Source organism: Plectropomus leopardus, chromosome 15, assembly GCF_026936395.1.
Source record: "Plectropomus leopardus strain MGB_pleo_1.0 chromosome 15, ASM2693639v1, whole genome shotgun sequence".
In the NCBI taxonomy this organism is placed as follows: Eukaryota; Metazoa; Chordata; class Actinopteri; order Perciformes; family Serranidae; genus Plectropomus; species Plectropomus leopardus.
The window spans coordinates 9,623,029-9,638,832 of record NC_142190.1 but is presented as its reverse complement, the minus strand read 5'-3'; the positions used below and the strand labels follow the sequence as shown (position 1 = coordinate 9,638,832).

General features: G+C 40.7%; 1 protein-coding gene across 5 annotated transcripts in view; it reads left to right on the top strand.

Annotated features, from left to right (window-relative positions):
* Nucleotides 1-15,804, top strand: part of cadm1a (cell adhesion molecule 1a) — a 444,596-nt gene that overhangs the window by 287,668 nt on the left and 141,124 nt on the right. For 4 of the 5 annotated variants that reach the window (XM_088088619.1, XM_042499348.2, XM_042499346.2 and 1 more), the window contains exon 2: nt 12,038-12,055. The exons of the other annotated variant lie outside the window; for it this stretch is intronic. In XM_088088619.1, the coding sequence (XP_087944745.1) occupies nt 12,038-12,055 (18 nt within the window). The remainder of the gene's footprint in view (nt 1-12,037; nt 12,056-15,804) is intronic. 5 annotated transcript variants of the gene reach the window in all.

Here is a 15,804-nt window from a genome sequence, read left to right as displayed (position 1 = left end):
TTGGCCAAAGACAGGCTGAGGCAGTGCAGTAAGGGGCCTTTATTGTTGCTAGTTCTTTGATGTCTGCTGTGCCCAGGCCTTTTGAGATGAATTTCCATGTAATTTTAGATGTTGTAGATGTTGCTTACTCCCCTACAATAGAATTCTGCGCTTTGCGTAACATTAAAAATACATGAGCTGACTAATGTGAAGAGTTTCATAAGTTTTTGCTAATGTTTTTGGCAAGCTGCACAGCATTGACAGCAATGACAATGCACGCAATGCGAAATGAGACTATCCCATCTTTGTCAGGAGGTGGTGGGAACAAATTTGTGTGTACTTTGTGAGCTGTGTGTTTCTCTTTGTTCTGGCACCCATACAGTTCAGGCTTATCTTCCTGCTTTCCTATCTTTTTTTTTGTATTATTCTGTTTATCCTACTGTACAGCTATATCCACATTCTGAGTGACTGAGCTAATTGTTCCTGCTCATGCATTCTCTGCAGATTCAATTATACGCCACTCTGGGCATCCTGAAAAAAAAAAATGAGGGTGGGAAAAAAGAGGGATGTAAGCTGAAAGTGTGGGAGAGTGAAAAATGAAAAGGTAAAAAGGGGCTTGAGAAGGTCACAGATAAAAGAGGGGAAAGTTGAGAGATGGGAATAAAAAACAGAGGATGAGAGCTAAGAAGTAAAAGCAGGAGGGATAAATTAGAGAGGGGAGTAAGAGCAGTCCCTTGAGTCATATATTTATGTAAGGGGAAAATCAGCTCACTGGAGTGTACACTGTAATGGCACCCCTCCGTATAATGATTGGCGCTGACCTCCCAAATAAGAGGATTAGTTTGTGCCTGAGCTGGCCAGAAATAATGGACCTCACCTTAGCTTAGCAGCAGTTTGACACAGCATAAAATAGGTAGGGAAATAAGAATACCTCAGCAGCAGGAGGCTTGCCTGAACCTCATTCATCTGCATCACCATTGTGTCAAATTGGACATGCATTCCTGCATATCTGCCGAGTCTGTGAACAGATGGCATAAACGTACTGGACCCATGTGGACTCATAAAATACTGTAGTAGACATCATGGAAATAAGGTGCTGCCGACTATGACATGTTGTAGTTAGCCCCCCCCCCACCCCCTTTTCCCCCCATAACAAGCAGGGCAATGACTTACTAGTTTCTGTTATTTACATGCTAGGTTGTCTACAGGAAATGAGCTCTCGTTATTGTAGCTTTCAGTCAGGCAGCGAGAGGGCAAATCTTCTGCTCTGAAGAATATTGTGGCTCGGCAGTGAATGTTGTGGCTAATGTCTTACTGCAGGGCACGCTCTCCTTTTGTGTGCTCTGAACCAGCAGGATTAAAGCATCCATCTTGCTCTCCTGCTTCCCCTAATGGTATTAGGAAAAGGGTGGATAGGTTTCAGTATTCCGTTAAGGAATATCTGATATGGGGACTGGCTGATTCAATTAAGTCAAAAGCAAGGTGGGAGGGAATGAGTACTGGTGTAATAGCCTCTGAGCTGCATAGCTCAAAGTGGGGCATTTTAATCTGGAAAACTCCTGCATTACCCACCCCCACATATAAAAAACATATATTATACGCTCATTACCAAAGGACTGTAAAGGGTCAGTGTGCAATTTCTGCCTCAGTGCAGATCTCGGTCATTCACTGTTGTGAATGACAAGGAATCTGAATAGACACATCGGTCTTTCATGCAATGCATGCTGGGATAGCTCTCAGCCCCTTGAGATCTAGAGGTAGGTAAGTAGGTATGTTTTACAGACAGATGTATGGACTGTATCTTAGTAACAAACCAAGTTTGCTGCTCATTTCAAGATGTAACATAAGCTAAAGTGAGATTTATACTTTTGCAATGAATTGGCTGTAGCCTCATGTGCACCTACACACAAATGTACATTAATTACACATCCCAGACCTTCTGTTTGTTTGTGTAAACTGAAAACATTTCCCCTTAGTGGAGAAAAAAACAATCATTTTGTTGTATCTCACAGATAAAAAAAAAAAAAAAACAGTAAATTATGAAATAAAGTCTGCTGTCAGCTAGGCTAATTTATACAATGGTAAATGTCATAGGAGAGTAACATTAGCTGGTTGTATAGCCTATGCTGGGAAAACGTGTCTTGTAAAAGACAGCTGTTTTGTTGGTGAACCTTGTGAGTAATAATTGGGCAGGCTTTTGTAACGATTCCTTTGTTAAATGTAGCTGCTTCGTATGAGCAGAGGAACGTCCACTCACCACAAGGCTAGTTTTTGCAATGTAAATTGTCATAAGCGTATGCTAATAAAGTTAGCATGTTGTATTGGTGGAGAAAACGGTCTAGTTTAAGATAAATGTTTTGTCTGTCAACCTTGTGAGATACCCCAGCGCCAACTAGCATTTCGGAGGTTTCAGAGCCACACAGACACACCAACATTTGGCCATTTGCTTAAGCTGTGGTGCAGGCCCTGCAAAAGTCGACAAGTGTTGAAAAGATGCTATAAAACACATACTCAAAACATTTTAGTTTCCTTTCCTTACAATAACAATAAGGAATATTGTATTTGTTCTATTTATCAGAGAATTTACAGTATAACTAAACATGTAAACAACTGAATATCAAACCACCCATTGTCTACTATTAATAGTATTTAATATAAAAAGTTGTTTTTAAAAGTTTGATATGTGTTCCCCGCTTCCCCAAAGTGGAATTTAACCACTGTGCAACTTCGGCTGGATATCAAAACAATGCCTCAAAAGTGTATCAAAATAATAGCCTGCCTTATGGTGGCATACGGGAAGTATGTGACGCTGTGAACATATTTTTCAGTGTGTTTTTCACATTCACAGTTTGCAGGGTGTGAACTAGCTACATGTGAAGTGAAAAACAGTCATTACTGTTACATTGTGAGTCCACAAAATAATGGAGACAGCAAAACTCTTTTTTCCCCCCAACAGAGTGTAAAGTGACAATAGCATTTGTGAACTCCACACTCCGCTGTTGCGTGAAGAACAATGTAATGTTTGGAACTACTTTATCACACCTTGTCTTAACATGTGGAAGCAAGCACTTTAACAACAGAAATTGGCTTTTCTCCAACCCACAGGTATCAGATCTTAACTTTTCTTCATACCTCCTGACCTTTACAGTTTAACATTCATAACTGCCAAAATTGCAATTGCTCTTTTCCACCTCCGAGGTGACTTGATTCGCAGACCAGTTGCAGTTGGGTTGAATGATAAGATAAAACTTAAGAGACTCAAATGAGATGGGTCGTATTTTGACCAAAAAAAGAGAGTTTACCTGACATCTTCAGCTCCGTTACACTTGAACGCCTCCAAATAGATTTCTAATGCATTACGCTTAAGGCCTCTCATATTGTGTGGGGGGCTGAAAACCCAAATCAGTTTCTTGACTTCTTCCACTTCATACAGTTGAGTGGTCAGGTTATCACACTGCCGTTTGGTGTCTTCACGCCACAAAGTCCCAATGCTGTCTGGAGCCATTGGGTTTCCATTACCACAAATCCATTCCACTCATTTAAAATTAATGGCTGTGGACCTTCGCTGACCCCAGAGATAAGCTCGGCCAAGTCTTTTTCTTTTAGAACACCTTGGGGATTAAGCTTTCCCTCTCCTTATCAATTCTATCATTGGGTAGATGGTATGGTAATATTTGGCTGGTCGCTGGATGTTTCTACTTCGATTTTCTGCAGAATGATGAAGAAAAAAACAGTAGCTATACAAACATCATATCTATCAATACACATTTTTTTGCAGTTTGTATTTCCAACTTCCCTCCAGTCTGTGGCACTCAGCCCAGGCCTAGGGATTTCTATTGAAACCATTTGTTGACAACAAGAAAAATACAGAATAGCAGCACCCTTATCCTTGAAATCCAATTCTAGATAACTGACATCATAAAGCACGGATTAACATAGCTGGAGGGAACAATGGAAAGCTACAGTTTTTCAACTGCGTTATAATTATATCAAATTACTCTCAGTGTGAATAACCTGTGCTATATTATTTTCTCTTTCATGGCAGCTGGATGGAAATTTACACAATAGAGGCTCTCATGAAACGAAGCTTATCCACGTTTGAGCGCCAGCATTTGTCCTACATTTCCAGTGCTAAGTGTACACAATCTACCAGATGGTACTATAAACACACACACTCCAGAATGTACAATTTCTCTCTTAAAAAGGGCCCTCGATGCATAATGTTACACTGTCATAAGCTGAGCTGCATTACGTTTTGCTCATTTCTCTGGTTGCTCTTATCCACCATGAAAATGCGCAGCCTATCTGTTCAAAGTCATGAGACGCACGAGGCGGTGTATTCAGCCGCCACCCATGACTTGGTGAATGGTGAGAAGGGGTGAGGATCGGGGGTGCTGGGGACATTACCCTGGGCTCCTTCTTTTCCCTGTCCCCTGAGGACACAGCCATTGGTGGTGGAGGGAGGGCGGGAGGCTTCTCAGCCTTATCAGCAGGACAGCACCCAGCGCTCTAATCGCCAGGTCCCAGAGACAGCCGGAGGTAAAGGCACAGTGGATGGGTGAGCAACATCCAAGGAGAGAAAAAAAAGGAGGAGGAAGGAGAGAAGTGGGAAAAAAAGGCAATGTTTATACCTCGTAGGTTACATCAAATGACAGCTGCTTTACAGTTCAGTGCATAACTGAGTAGAAATCCTTTTGGTGAGACGAGACAAGTGCAGATTCTGTCCCACGGCACATTGTTGGTGATGAAATATAGAGACTTTGCAGTTGCATCATGAGTCTCTCAGCAACCACAGCAGGTGCCATCTTGAAAGCATCCTTAAGAAGAGGCTACATGCAAAAAGACCTGAAAAGATAGATGGGGGTCAGTTCATTGAAGTGTCCCTCCCTGGAGTCCTCGTTCCTGTGCAGACTTTGTCGCTTTGTAACGTTACCTGACTTTGTCCTTTGCTCGTATTTCCAAAGTTGAATTTTACAAAATCTCAGAAAGTCATACAGAGGCCAAATGACGGGGGAAGATTCGATAGCGTACTTTTCTAAGTGTTCATGCAGGCATGTGGAGATTTAAAAGACACGTTTGAGTGCTGCATCAGGGTTTGGGAGGACACAAATAAGAACTTTTTTTTCTGGTTTACCTTTTAAATTGTGCAGCATTATAGGTAAAGCAGCTTGATTCCCTGCAGGCAGCATATTTTGTCAACTCTCCGCGAGTTTGTAATACAATAAGGAAGTGCTACAGGCAGTAAATAATAGATTCATTTTTATCAAAAAAAAGCTTTGAAGCAGCCAGGATCCAGGTATGGTTGTAACCCCAGAGCTGATTGTGATAGAGCACATAGTGTTCCATTCTCCACACTTGATTTACTGCTGTGACTGGTTTAAAAGAAAGACAATAGGATTGGTGCTATTGATAATTAGTTTTTAATGTGCCACACTCATCATGTCCAATTTCATGCCCCTTAGGCAGCTGATCACAGATTTAATCAACACATTATTGCTTGCTATACTTAAACTGACTGGAGGGAGGGCTTCTCTCTCTGTGTGTGTGTGTGTGTGTGTGGGTGCTGGTAGGAGTGTTACAGGGACACAGTGTTAGCGTGTGTTTGTGTGATCGAGGAGCGAGCTAGAGAGGTTGTCAGCATGTGCATCCATCCCAGCAACGTCCTTCTTTGATAGACATTGAATGTGTGTTCCAGGCCATTAACCAAGAGTTACGTTTGAAGATGACGCGCTTGGAAGCGTGTTGTCGTGCTGTGTCGGAGGAAGCCATTGTTATTATTGTGTTTCTGGCGAGGAGGAGAGTGTCCAGGCCTCCCTCACCTGATGAATACAGATGAAAGCAGGGCTGTTATGTCTGAGTTTTTTTTAGTTTTTTTTTTTTTAGACTGCTCTCATAACACCTGAGAGGTTTTTTTCATTGCCATGTGAGGTTGGCTCTTTTTTAAAAACGTGTCTTTGGTTTTATTATTTTACAAATGCTCAGTGTCTCAGTGGTGGGACCAACATTGTTCTAAATTCATAGGGGGTAAAGGTCCTGTTCCATTGCAGCATATCAATATATTTAGATTCACTAGTGGTGTGCATTTTGCAATCCTCTACTATATTGTTTTTTTTTCTTCTTTTGTCTAGGAATGGTGATTTTGGTCAGCTGGTTTGTCTGTCCATTCACGCACACACATTAGAGTAAGATATGGTGTGTTCATTTTTGCAGTGTGCACTAAACTTACACAACGTCACAATATTTCAAGAACTAAGACCTGCGCGTACATTTTTATGGATCTACAACCATGAAACATACATTATTCAAAGGATTCTTAATAATAAGATATATTGCTTCAGCAGAATCCAAATATCAGTTACAGTATCAGGGGCAGTGGTCTTTACTGTCTCCTTTTATTTATGGAGTGTGGCCCCTTTAGGAGTATGCTATGGCAATAACACTGGTATCACAAGATATGGCTTTAGTATAGGTCTGGTTTAATGCAACTTGGGTCATTTTTTCTAGCTTCTCTCTGTATGAATGCACATAATACCTACTATATATTTGCCTGTATGTATATGTTTATGTCTATGCATCTATTATCAATACAACTAAATCCAACAGGGCATCAAAAAAAAACCCAAAAAACAGCTGGATCATCAGACAGGTTGTAACAAGCTAAAAGTTAAGCCTACACTGTATTAAAAAATGAATACATTTTTCTTAGATTTTTTTTAAAAAGGTCAAATGACTGGCAGGAACAACACAGATTATCAAACACCTTAAATATCGTGACAGCACTAAATGTTCTACAGAGAAATGCTGTTATTTCACAAATGTTTCGCCTTTAATAAAGCAAAAACTGGTCAAATTACTGGCAGTATGGCTGCCAGACAAAAACTGTAAATTTTATGTTTTCATAAATATTCATTACAGATTTTGCAGAGTATTTGGGGTCAAATGTCCAGTTTGTAGGCTTTAGTGACATCTAGCTGTGAGGTTGCAGATTGCAACCAACTGAAACTTCTCTCATGTTCCAAGCATGTAGAAGAATTATGGCCAACATGAAAGTGTAAAAACACAAATGTCCATAATTGGTTTGTCTGTTCTTTGACTCCATTGAAAAGGACCCGCTCCTTATGTAGATATAAAGAACTCATCCTAAGGTAACAAAAACACAGTGATTCATAGTTTCAGGTGATTACACATAGCAATGAATGTTATATAACTTTACTGCCAGTTTATCCCCCTTAATCCTACACACAGGACCTTTAAAAGTTAAAGTGAGAGCACCAAACTGTCCGAAATATTGCCTCACTCCACAGGAAAGATGTGCACAACTGGATTAAGTGCTGTGGGCCAATTTTGAACGAGTAAGTTTGTCTGTAAACGGTGATGGATGTTTACAACGGACAGCTTGTGTTGTAATTTTCCATTCGCCTTTGCTTTTTCTTCCAAATACTCTGGCTTACCTGGAGGTTTGCTCACAGTGTCTGATTGCTTGTGTTTCTTGCCTCATCAGACTTTTAGCAATGTTTCCAGATGTCAGCATTTAACTTGTGAGTTGCTCTGTTGAGTACAATAGGATAAGAATAACAGACAGCGATGCAGAAATAATATTCAAATTATATAATATATATACTGGATTCTCAATGTCCATTTTAAGTCCTCGCAATGGCAAAACATGCATTTGCATTTTTTTATGTCCTTGGGGACATAATAGCAAACATTTACATAAAGTTTTAATAGACTCCACAGTTTTTTTAAATATAGGCATCTACCAAATGGTTGAGAAATTACAAAATTACAAATCATTTATAATGATTATAATATGTTAGTATACAATTTGACCATAGCATTAGCGGTATTACCAGTACTAATATTATTTCCACGCATATTTACTATTAGAGTACTTTGAAAACACCTCATAAATAGTGAAAAAAATCATGCTGATATAATTTCTTTCACCAAATATATGATGGAATAACATTAAATATATGGTATAAACAACAGTGGATATACATCCTTTTTTTATTTCATAAAAAATGTGAATTTATTATCACTACTTTTTTTGTTTGGTTTTAGACAGTTTGGTTTTAGACAGTAATATATATATTATGGATGAGATTATTAAATGTATCATTACATTTATTACATTTATTACATTTATATCTTTTCAAATAGTCAGTCTTAATTTTATTAGCTTAGCTTCACAACCTCTACCATAAAAGGCCAAATCAGCTGTTTGGTAGAGTGTGTTTTTAAAAAAATCTATATGACCCCCATACGATATACATTTTTTATATAAAGTTACATAAATCTGTTCAGTAATACCTCTGAAGCCATGTTGAATATAAATGCCTACCTCTGAAAATCTCACCACACAGAACCCTTTTGTCTGGCGTGATTTTTCTTGTGACTAACTTCCTACAGGAGGTGAGGTTTTACCATAACATACCTAAAATAAATGGTAGAAATGGCTCAATCAGGTTGAATTAAATTCAACACATTTTTAGTAAGATATAGTGACTCATTAGTATACATTATAGTAACATTTTATTTTATTGACAATTGTTTTTGGCTCACTTTGTACTTGACTGCTGTTGTTTTTTTTTACCTGACAAGATCTTCACAAGTGGGTCTTGACTGCTGCTCACAACAAACAGACTATAAGTTGACGCGCTGGAGAGCGAGAATAGTGGGAGGAGAGGCGGGCAGAAAACCCAACAACTGTAGCCAGAAAGAGTAGTGGCTGTGTTTATCTTGAACTACTTAGCTCCCTGGCTGTGAGTCAAACGTAGAGAGAGACATTGGGAGGTAGTGGAGGCCTTCATTAAATGCAGCTCAGGCCCTGGTGAAACCCTGGTTAATGTCCCTATCATCTCTGGAGTGGTCCAACGTCTAGCTCTCTGTCCAAATGACTCATGTTTAATGCATCTCTGCAGTCCTTGTCATTTAACCTCACCTCTGGAGGTTGTAGGTCGGGGTGGGATAGCGAAGACTCCCACAAGACCCATAAGGGGCAAAGCGACCGAGCAGTTATTCTTCCCCCGCTCTCCATTTACTTAACATGGGGAGAGCTGCTCCATGTCTCGCCTATTGCTGTGTAATCTCCCCAAAGCAAACCCCCCTCACCCCATCACACCGCGTGAACCTGAACTCGAGGGTGGTCTGGGTTGACTATGTGGCTCTCTGAAGCACTTTGTTACTCTGCTTCCTGTGTGCTGCGGCTGAATGCTTAAGCAGGAGACAAGTGATGCTGTGCTGGGAGACTTTATGACTTCCTCTTTACTCTTTAGGTGAGCGCTGCAGCTTATAGCTGGTAAAAGCTTTTCAGGTGAGATCGCAGGCTGTCAAACTCCATCACCTTCAATCTTTTGTTGTAGCTGCCAGACTTTATCGAAATGGCATGAATTTGAATTTGCATTGCCCATTAACCCCTTAATACCTCGTTTGACAGCGGTTCTCTTGTGCTGTGTTCGGACGCCTCTCACAAGCAGTTTAACCCTCTGAATCCTGAGCAAATTGGTGTGATTTTTGGAAACATGGGGAAAATAGACCACAAATTGCAAGAAATTAAGATAAGATAAGACGGCCTTTATCGATCCTCACACCGGGGAAATTCACTTGTTACTGCAGCTCAGTGCAACATTAAACATAGAATATAAAATATGAAAAAGTGAATATAAAACACACGCACTTAAAAAACAAGAAAAAATATATAGAAAAAAGAACAGATATAAAAATATGAGTCAATTTTGCAACTATTAACAACTATCAACATATATACAATATTGCACAATATACAGTGTGGCACAGGGTTATTTATAGGGTGACAAAAAAATGACCCGAAAATTTGTTTAAATAAACGGGAAATATTTATTAAAAAATATAAAAAACTAAGGGAACAAAGTCCATAATCATCATTATTATATATGTAAAATTATGTTTTTCAATATTCTGTACATTTCTTGGGGTCATTTTCACTTTTTTGCTGATTTTCAGGTAATTTTCCTCTTACTTTTTACTTAATTTCTGTTAAGTTGCTCATGACCTTCTTTCCATGTTTTTGAAAGAAATCGAATGAACTTGCTCAGGTTTCAAAGGGTTAACAGTTTAAAAATGACTGCAGTAGCTTAGAAATGAATGTAATTTCTATTTTTGGTTTGGCTGGAAGATGCATCGTACCACCTAGGTGGTTTGAAGCACTCTGAGGCACTCGAGCTTGCAGCCCAGAGTTTTTAGAAACACAAATGAGAAACATCTTTATCACAAATGCTTCTGTGTAGCAGGATGTAAAAGAGCCGGAATTCTTCTCTTTGTTTCACTTGATCTTCACGCTGCATTTTCTTCCGATTTTCCCCCGCTTACATGCAAAGACTGCCTCCCTTTCACTCCTCTTCTTCTGCCTCACTCACACACACACCCACTCCATCTCTGCCTCTCTGTCTTGCTCGGGATAATGGTAATTAGAATATCACCATGATTGAAATTTGGCAAAAGTTGAAGAGGAAATAGGTTTTCTAATCAAAAGCCTCCTCGTAGCTGGAATCCTGATGCTTACTTGGCTGAAAAATGTTCTTCAACGATGGGGGCCTAAACGGGTGCCAGACTGTAGACTGAGGGCCAAGGCTTCTCTTCCCTGCAATGCTGCATTTTATACACATGTCCCAGCTGAGTCAGTCTCAGCCAGTTAGTTCATTTTTACTTATCTATTTAAAAGTGTGTGTTTTGCTGCCACGTTTACGATGGGTTTGATGAAGAAGGAGATTGATAGCACTGTCAATATGAAGCTACAGCCAGCAGACTGTCGGCTTTACCCTTTAAATAAAGAGCGACATCACTTTCCTTGTGCTGCCTTTAGACACGTTTTAACAAGTATTTACACTTTATAACCCTGAGTTTTCTTTATTAGTATTGTTATTAGTAGTGTTACATGCCCCACATACTGCAAGAAATGTGTAGCTTTATAGAATTATTCTTTTTTTAAGTTATGGGGAAAAAAAGAAAAAAAAGCTAGGGGAAACTATGTTTATAATGATCATAATTACAATAAAATTATGTTTAAAGAATAATTAAATTTTTAGGCTCTTTTTCCAAATCTTGTTTGTCTTTTTTTCTCAAAATTTTCAGGTAATTTTTTTGCACTTACAAAATTCTTGCCATTTTTTGGGGCCATTTCTTCTCATTGCTCATTGCCTTCTCCCCATGTTTTTCAAAGAAATCAAGCCAATTTGCTCAGGTGCCAAAGGGTTAACCTATTATAAAGACTACAGCTAATCAAATCCATCCAATGGTTGAAAAAAAATCCACCCAACACCTCTAAAGCTCACCAGTTAACACCTTATATCAAGTATGTTTTTCCCTACAAAAACCCAATTATAAGAGTGGCAAGTTGCAGTTGTGTGGGGGTTATGTACTTGACTGTCTCTTGGCTCATAGCAATGACTTCCTGCTGGTTGCCTGGCAACTTCATGCTGTTGCCTATGGTGTCATTTCTCACACATTTATTAACCTGAGCTGACTCTGTTCCGGTTTCATCTCGCCAAACTATGCATGAAAGGCAAAGGTAACGGCGTCGTTATTGTGTGCTGCTGTTCAGAGTTTTGGCATATCTCTGTGGAGCTGTTTCTTCTAAAAAAAAACTTCCAAGGATATTTGTGATTTAGAAGTTTGGCATGGAGCTAGCCAAATATAGATGAAAGATGTTAACACGAGGTATTTTCGCAGGACTTGGGATCCACAAATTTTTGGTATTAACTTCAAAAAGATGATGCTGATCAATGCCAGTTTGTAGCCATAAGTTTGCCTTTGGAGTTCAAACCTCACACCTAAACATCAATGACTCCTTGTTTTGCAAATCTGCTGTGTTCTGTTATGGTTTCTGCAGAGGGGAACAGCATGAATGACTTGTCTTTGCGTTCTTACCTTGCTTCTCCTGTACTTTACAAGCATGCACCTCTTTGCATGAGCAAATGGGGGCAATTAAATTTAAATGGGGCTTTGAATGCTAACCCCCCTTTCTGTTTTCTTTCCCTCCCCTCTACCCTTCCCCATCTATCCTCCTTCTCCAACACAGGAGCTGCACAGGAACCAGGTAAGCCCTCCTCACACCTACTTTCCTTCTCCTCACCACATCCTCTATCCATGTTGCAGCTTTTCCTGCTTCTTTCTTGCTTCAAGACATGCTTTCCTCTCAGCAATTACTGTTTGTGTGGTGCGTACGATCAATCCGCATTCTTTCTCCATTTCAGCTTCTCTCAGTCTCTCTTAGATTTAGATTTGGATCAGATAGATCTGCCTTTCTTGCATTCTTCATAGTTCATTTTTTCCAAATCTCTTTCTGCTTTTATTGCTGCTGACTGATACATCTGCAGTTGCTCACCAGTGTCTTAAAAAGCGCCAGCTGTAGCATCTCAGTGTCTGCTGCAATTGACCACGAAGTGCTAAGACAGAACTCAATGACCTGAAGAGTCTGATTCAGCAAGTGTGCTGGCCTTGCTTGTTTCATTGCTTTATTGTAGATTGTCATTTGTTCATGTAAAATTTGGTAATTGATCACTAATTTATTCTTGCTCCATTTTCTTTCTGCAATTCGACAATTTCTCTTTAGTTGTTTAATTTCTTCATTCAAGGTCAAGGGTTGACCCTTATTTACTGTTAAAATTATCTACAATAAAATTGCAAGAGGGCGGTAAAAAGTCTGCAGGAGTGTCACTTAAAAGCTCAATAAAATTTGTGTTAAAATTAGCATTTTTGGACAATTCCTTTTGGAATATCTTGTTGTATAAAACCACTGACACTAAAAAAAGACTCAAAAATGATCAGAGATGCCCATATCAGTAACTGAGGATATTTGTGCAGACAGGCCAGAAGTTATTACGAGGTCCAAAGTGTGTCCCTTGTTGTGTGTAGGCTGATTGACATGTTGGGTAAAAGTCTGTGTGTTGTGTTCTGTCTGCTGGTGACAGTGACTGGGATTGTCAAATAGTCACTGAGTGCATGTTTACTGCAGGGGGAGCCAGTGGTGCCATGGAGGGTGGCTGATAAATGTACCTGGGTCAAGTGAGGTCATTAGTCAGTCACTTGAGCTGGTGGATGATGACGATGATAATGATAAGTGAAGTTGGTTTGTGGAAAGCTGAATGTACATGTGGTGCAAAATTGTAAAGTTTATATTGGCGGAAAGCTTGCACGATCCCTGAAGATTTAGATGGAGGCCGTCGCGTGCTAAAGAGTTCTTGCATTCCCATAATAGATTTAAAATTGATAATAAAAACAACACTGCGCTCTCGGCGGGCAGTGGCGAGACAGGCACTGAGAGTCAGAAGCTCGGAGAACCGCGCCATCCCGCCGGACAGGACCGGAAAAGAAGGCTCTCACTCCGGGTTGTTGCAGGATGAAAAAGACGGATAAAATCTTGTTTTAAGATCTCTCTCCATCACTGGTGCCCACATGAACCATTGACGGGGGCGCCGGGGAAACACAGAGTGGTGGAGGATTGTGTTTTCACCTGCCCGATGATGGAGTCCACGATGACGATGGTAGTGGGACCAGGCCGAGAGCCCCGACCAGGGCCGCGGTGTGGTGGAGGCAGCCGAGGGCTCCGGTTCGGCTGCGACTCTCAGGTGGTGGTGGTAACGGAGAGGCCAAGCCCGGTGGAGGTCCCGCTGGAAGAAGGTGATGACCGCCGGCTGGACACAGGGTGCACAGATGACCCAGCCGTAGGAGATTAGTCTGTGCGGTGCCCGAGAGAGTACCAGCAGCACGAGCCGCCAGAGTGGAGTCCGTGGAGGACCCCCTGAGTGTCCGTTGACACCCTCCTGCAGCATCCTTCGGCGGTTCCTGGTTGTGGTGGAGTGAGCTACCCGACCAGCGTTGGTCACAGGTGGAGTAGGTGCAGCGGAGCCGGGAGCTTGAGCCGCGACCGCCGGAGGATCACCAGGACGGGCAGGAGCCATGTCCACCAGAGAGGTGAAGCGGTTTGTGATGGTTAAAGGAGATAAAGGGGGAACCCTCGCCCCAATCCACTCCCACTTACGGCCACGGCGCACCACCTCTGTCCAGGCTTGGGAGAGGAACTGTGAGCCAGTTCCATGGGCTTAGTTCCCGCGCCGACCTCCGGATCATCTGGCGCTGTGTTGTCCGGGTCCAGAGGAGCAGCGGTGGTGTTCGGGCCCAGTGTCCGTGCCTCCAGTGTTCGCAAGCCGGCCTCTGCTGTTGGACCCTCCGGGTGGGCAGTGGAAATGCCGGCATGCGTCGAGGGCAGCCAGGGAAGGGTTCCCGCAGAAGCCCAGATGGTAGATGACACTGAGGAGCGGGACGATTGAGTCAGACAGCCAGACTGGGAGTAGGAGATATGTGTTGCTTGAGCAGTATGGAGACAAAGCTCTCCAACAGCCGGTCCGTCTTCCGAAGATCCGACTTTGGGCGCTGGATGTCCTCTTTTAAAAGTGAGTACTTTTTGCGACCCCCCCACACGCAGCCATTATATTTTATTCCAGGACGAAAATAACATAAAACAACCCGATCGTTAAAAAGGAAATCTTCAAGCTAGCAAATCCTCCATCCAGTTAAAAAATGTAATTAAAATTACCAAGGTTTAAAAAAGTATATCAATAAGATATGGTGTAAAAAGTCAAATCGCGATAGAGCCTCTGACAGGTAGACACAGAGACTTTTGGCTACCTTGTGACTGAAAAGCTCAGAGCTCCACGCTCCTGTCCAAATATGGTCACATTTGGCTCCAAAAAACGAAAAAACAAACAAAAAAACCAAGATGTCAATGGTAAAAAGACCAAATTTGAGGCTTCAAAACAGGATTCACAAATATGTGGAGCCCAGTGGGTGACATCACGGGGACCATGTTCACCTCTTTTAGTCAGTGTATGGTTTAAGCCAGGGTGTTAATGTTTGTAATAATCACTCATTCATTTTAAAAACAGTTTAACGTTTTTATTTCACTTTCGTTTTGTATATTTGGACTTGCAGCAGTTCACAAATTCATTGTGTTGCTGATGTTGTCAGTTGACTTTTATGAATATGGCATGGATCTTGTCAAACTGGAAAATCAGAAAAAAAATAAAGAGCGTAGATAGACTTCACTTCTAATTCAGTTCCCCATCGAAAAGGGCCGTTTGTTTGGGAACTTAGCATACGACTGGATTAATGAGACTTGGATATGTGCCTGGTCAGAGTCTGCTTGCATAGCAAGGTTATCATAGTTTACCCAAACTAAACTAAAACCACGAACTAGGAGTGAAAAATGAAAATTTTAGTGAACTGAAATTTTATAAAAAAAATACTTAAGATGAAAAAGAAAACAAAGTGAAATGATATTGGATATTAACAAAACTAACTAGAATATAATAAAACAGGAAATGTCATTAGTTTGAGTCTTTGTTAATTCCATCAAATTTTCAACACAGTACGTCTGAGAATGTATTGTAAATCCTATACTGACCTTCTTAAATATTGCCCTGACAAATAATCTCATAATAATAATAATAATATGGTAGTAGTAGTAAATAATCATAATAAAAAGAAAACCATTTCTAACAAATAAAAACTGAAATGAATAAAAATGAAATAAAGCTAATGAAAAATACAAAATTATTATAACTCTATTCCAAAGCTGTCCTTACAAGAAAATAATTGTATGCTGTAGATCAAGTCATGCTGCCTCTGTGCTGCCTTCACTCCCCCTCTCTCCTGTCTCTCCCCTACCAAGCCTTTTAATCCAATTAGCAGTGCCAGTGACAGTTATTTATATGTACATGAATTAGAATTGAACAGTAAGAGATCCTCCCTCGGGGCTGATTGGATGGAGCCCAGTCCTCCACAGGC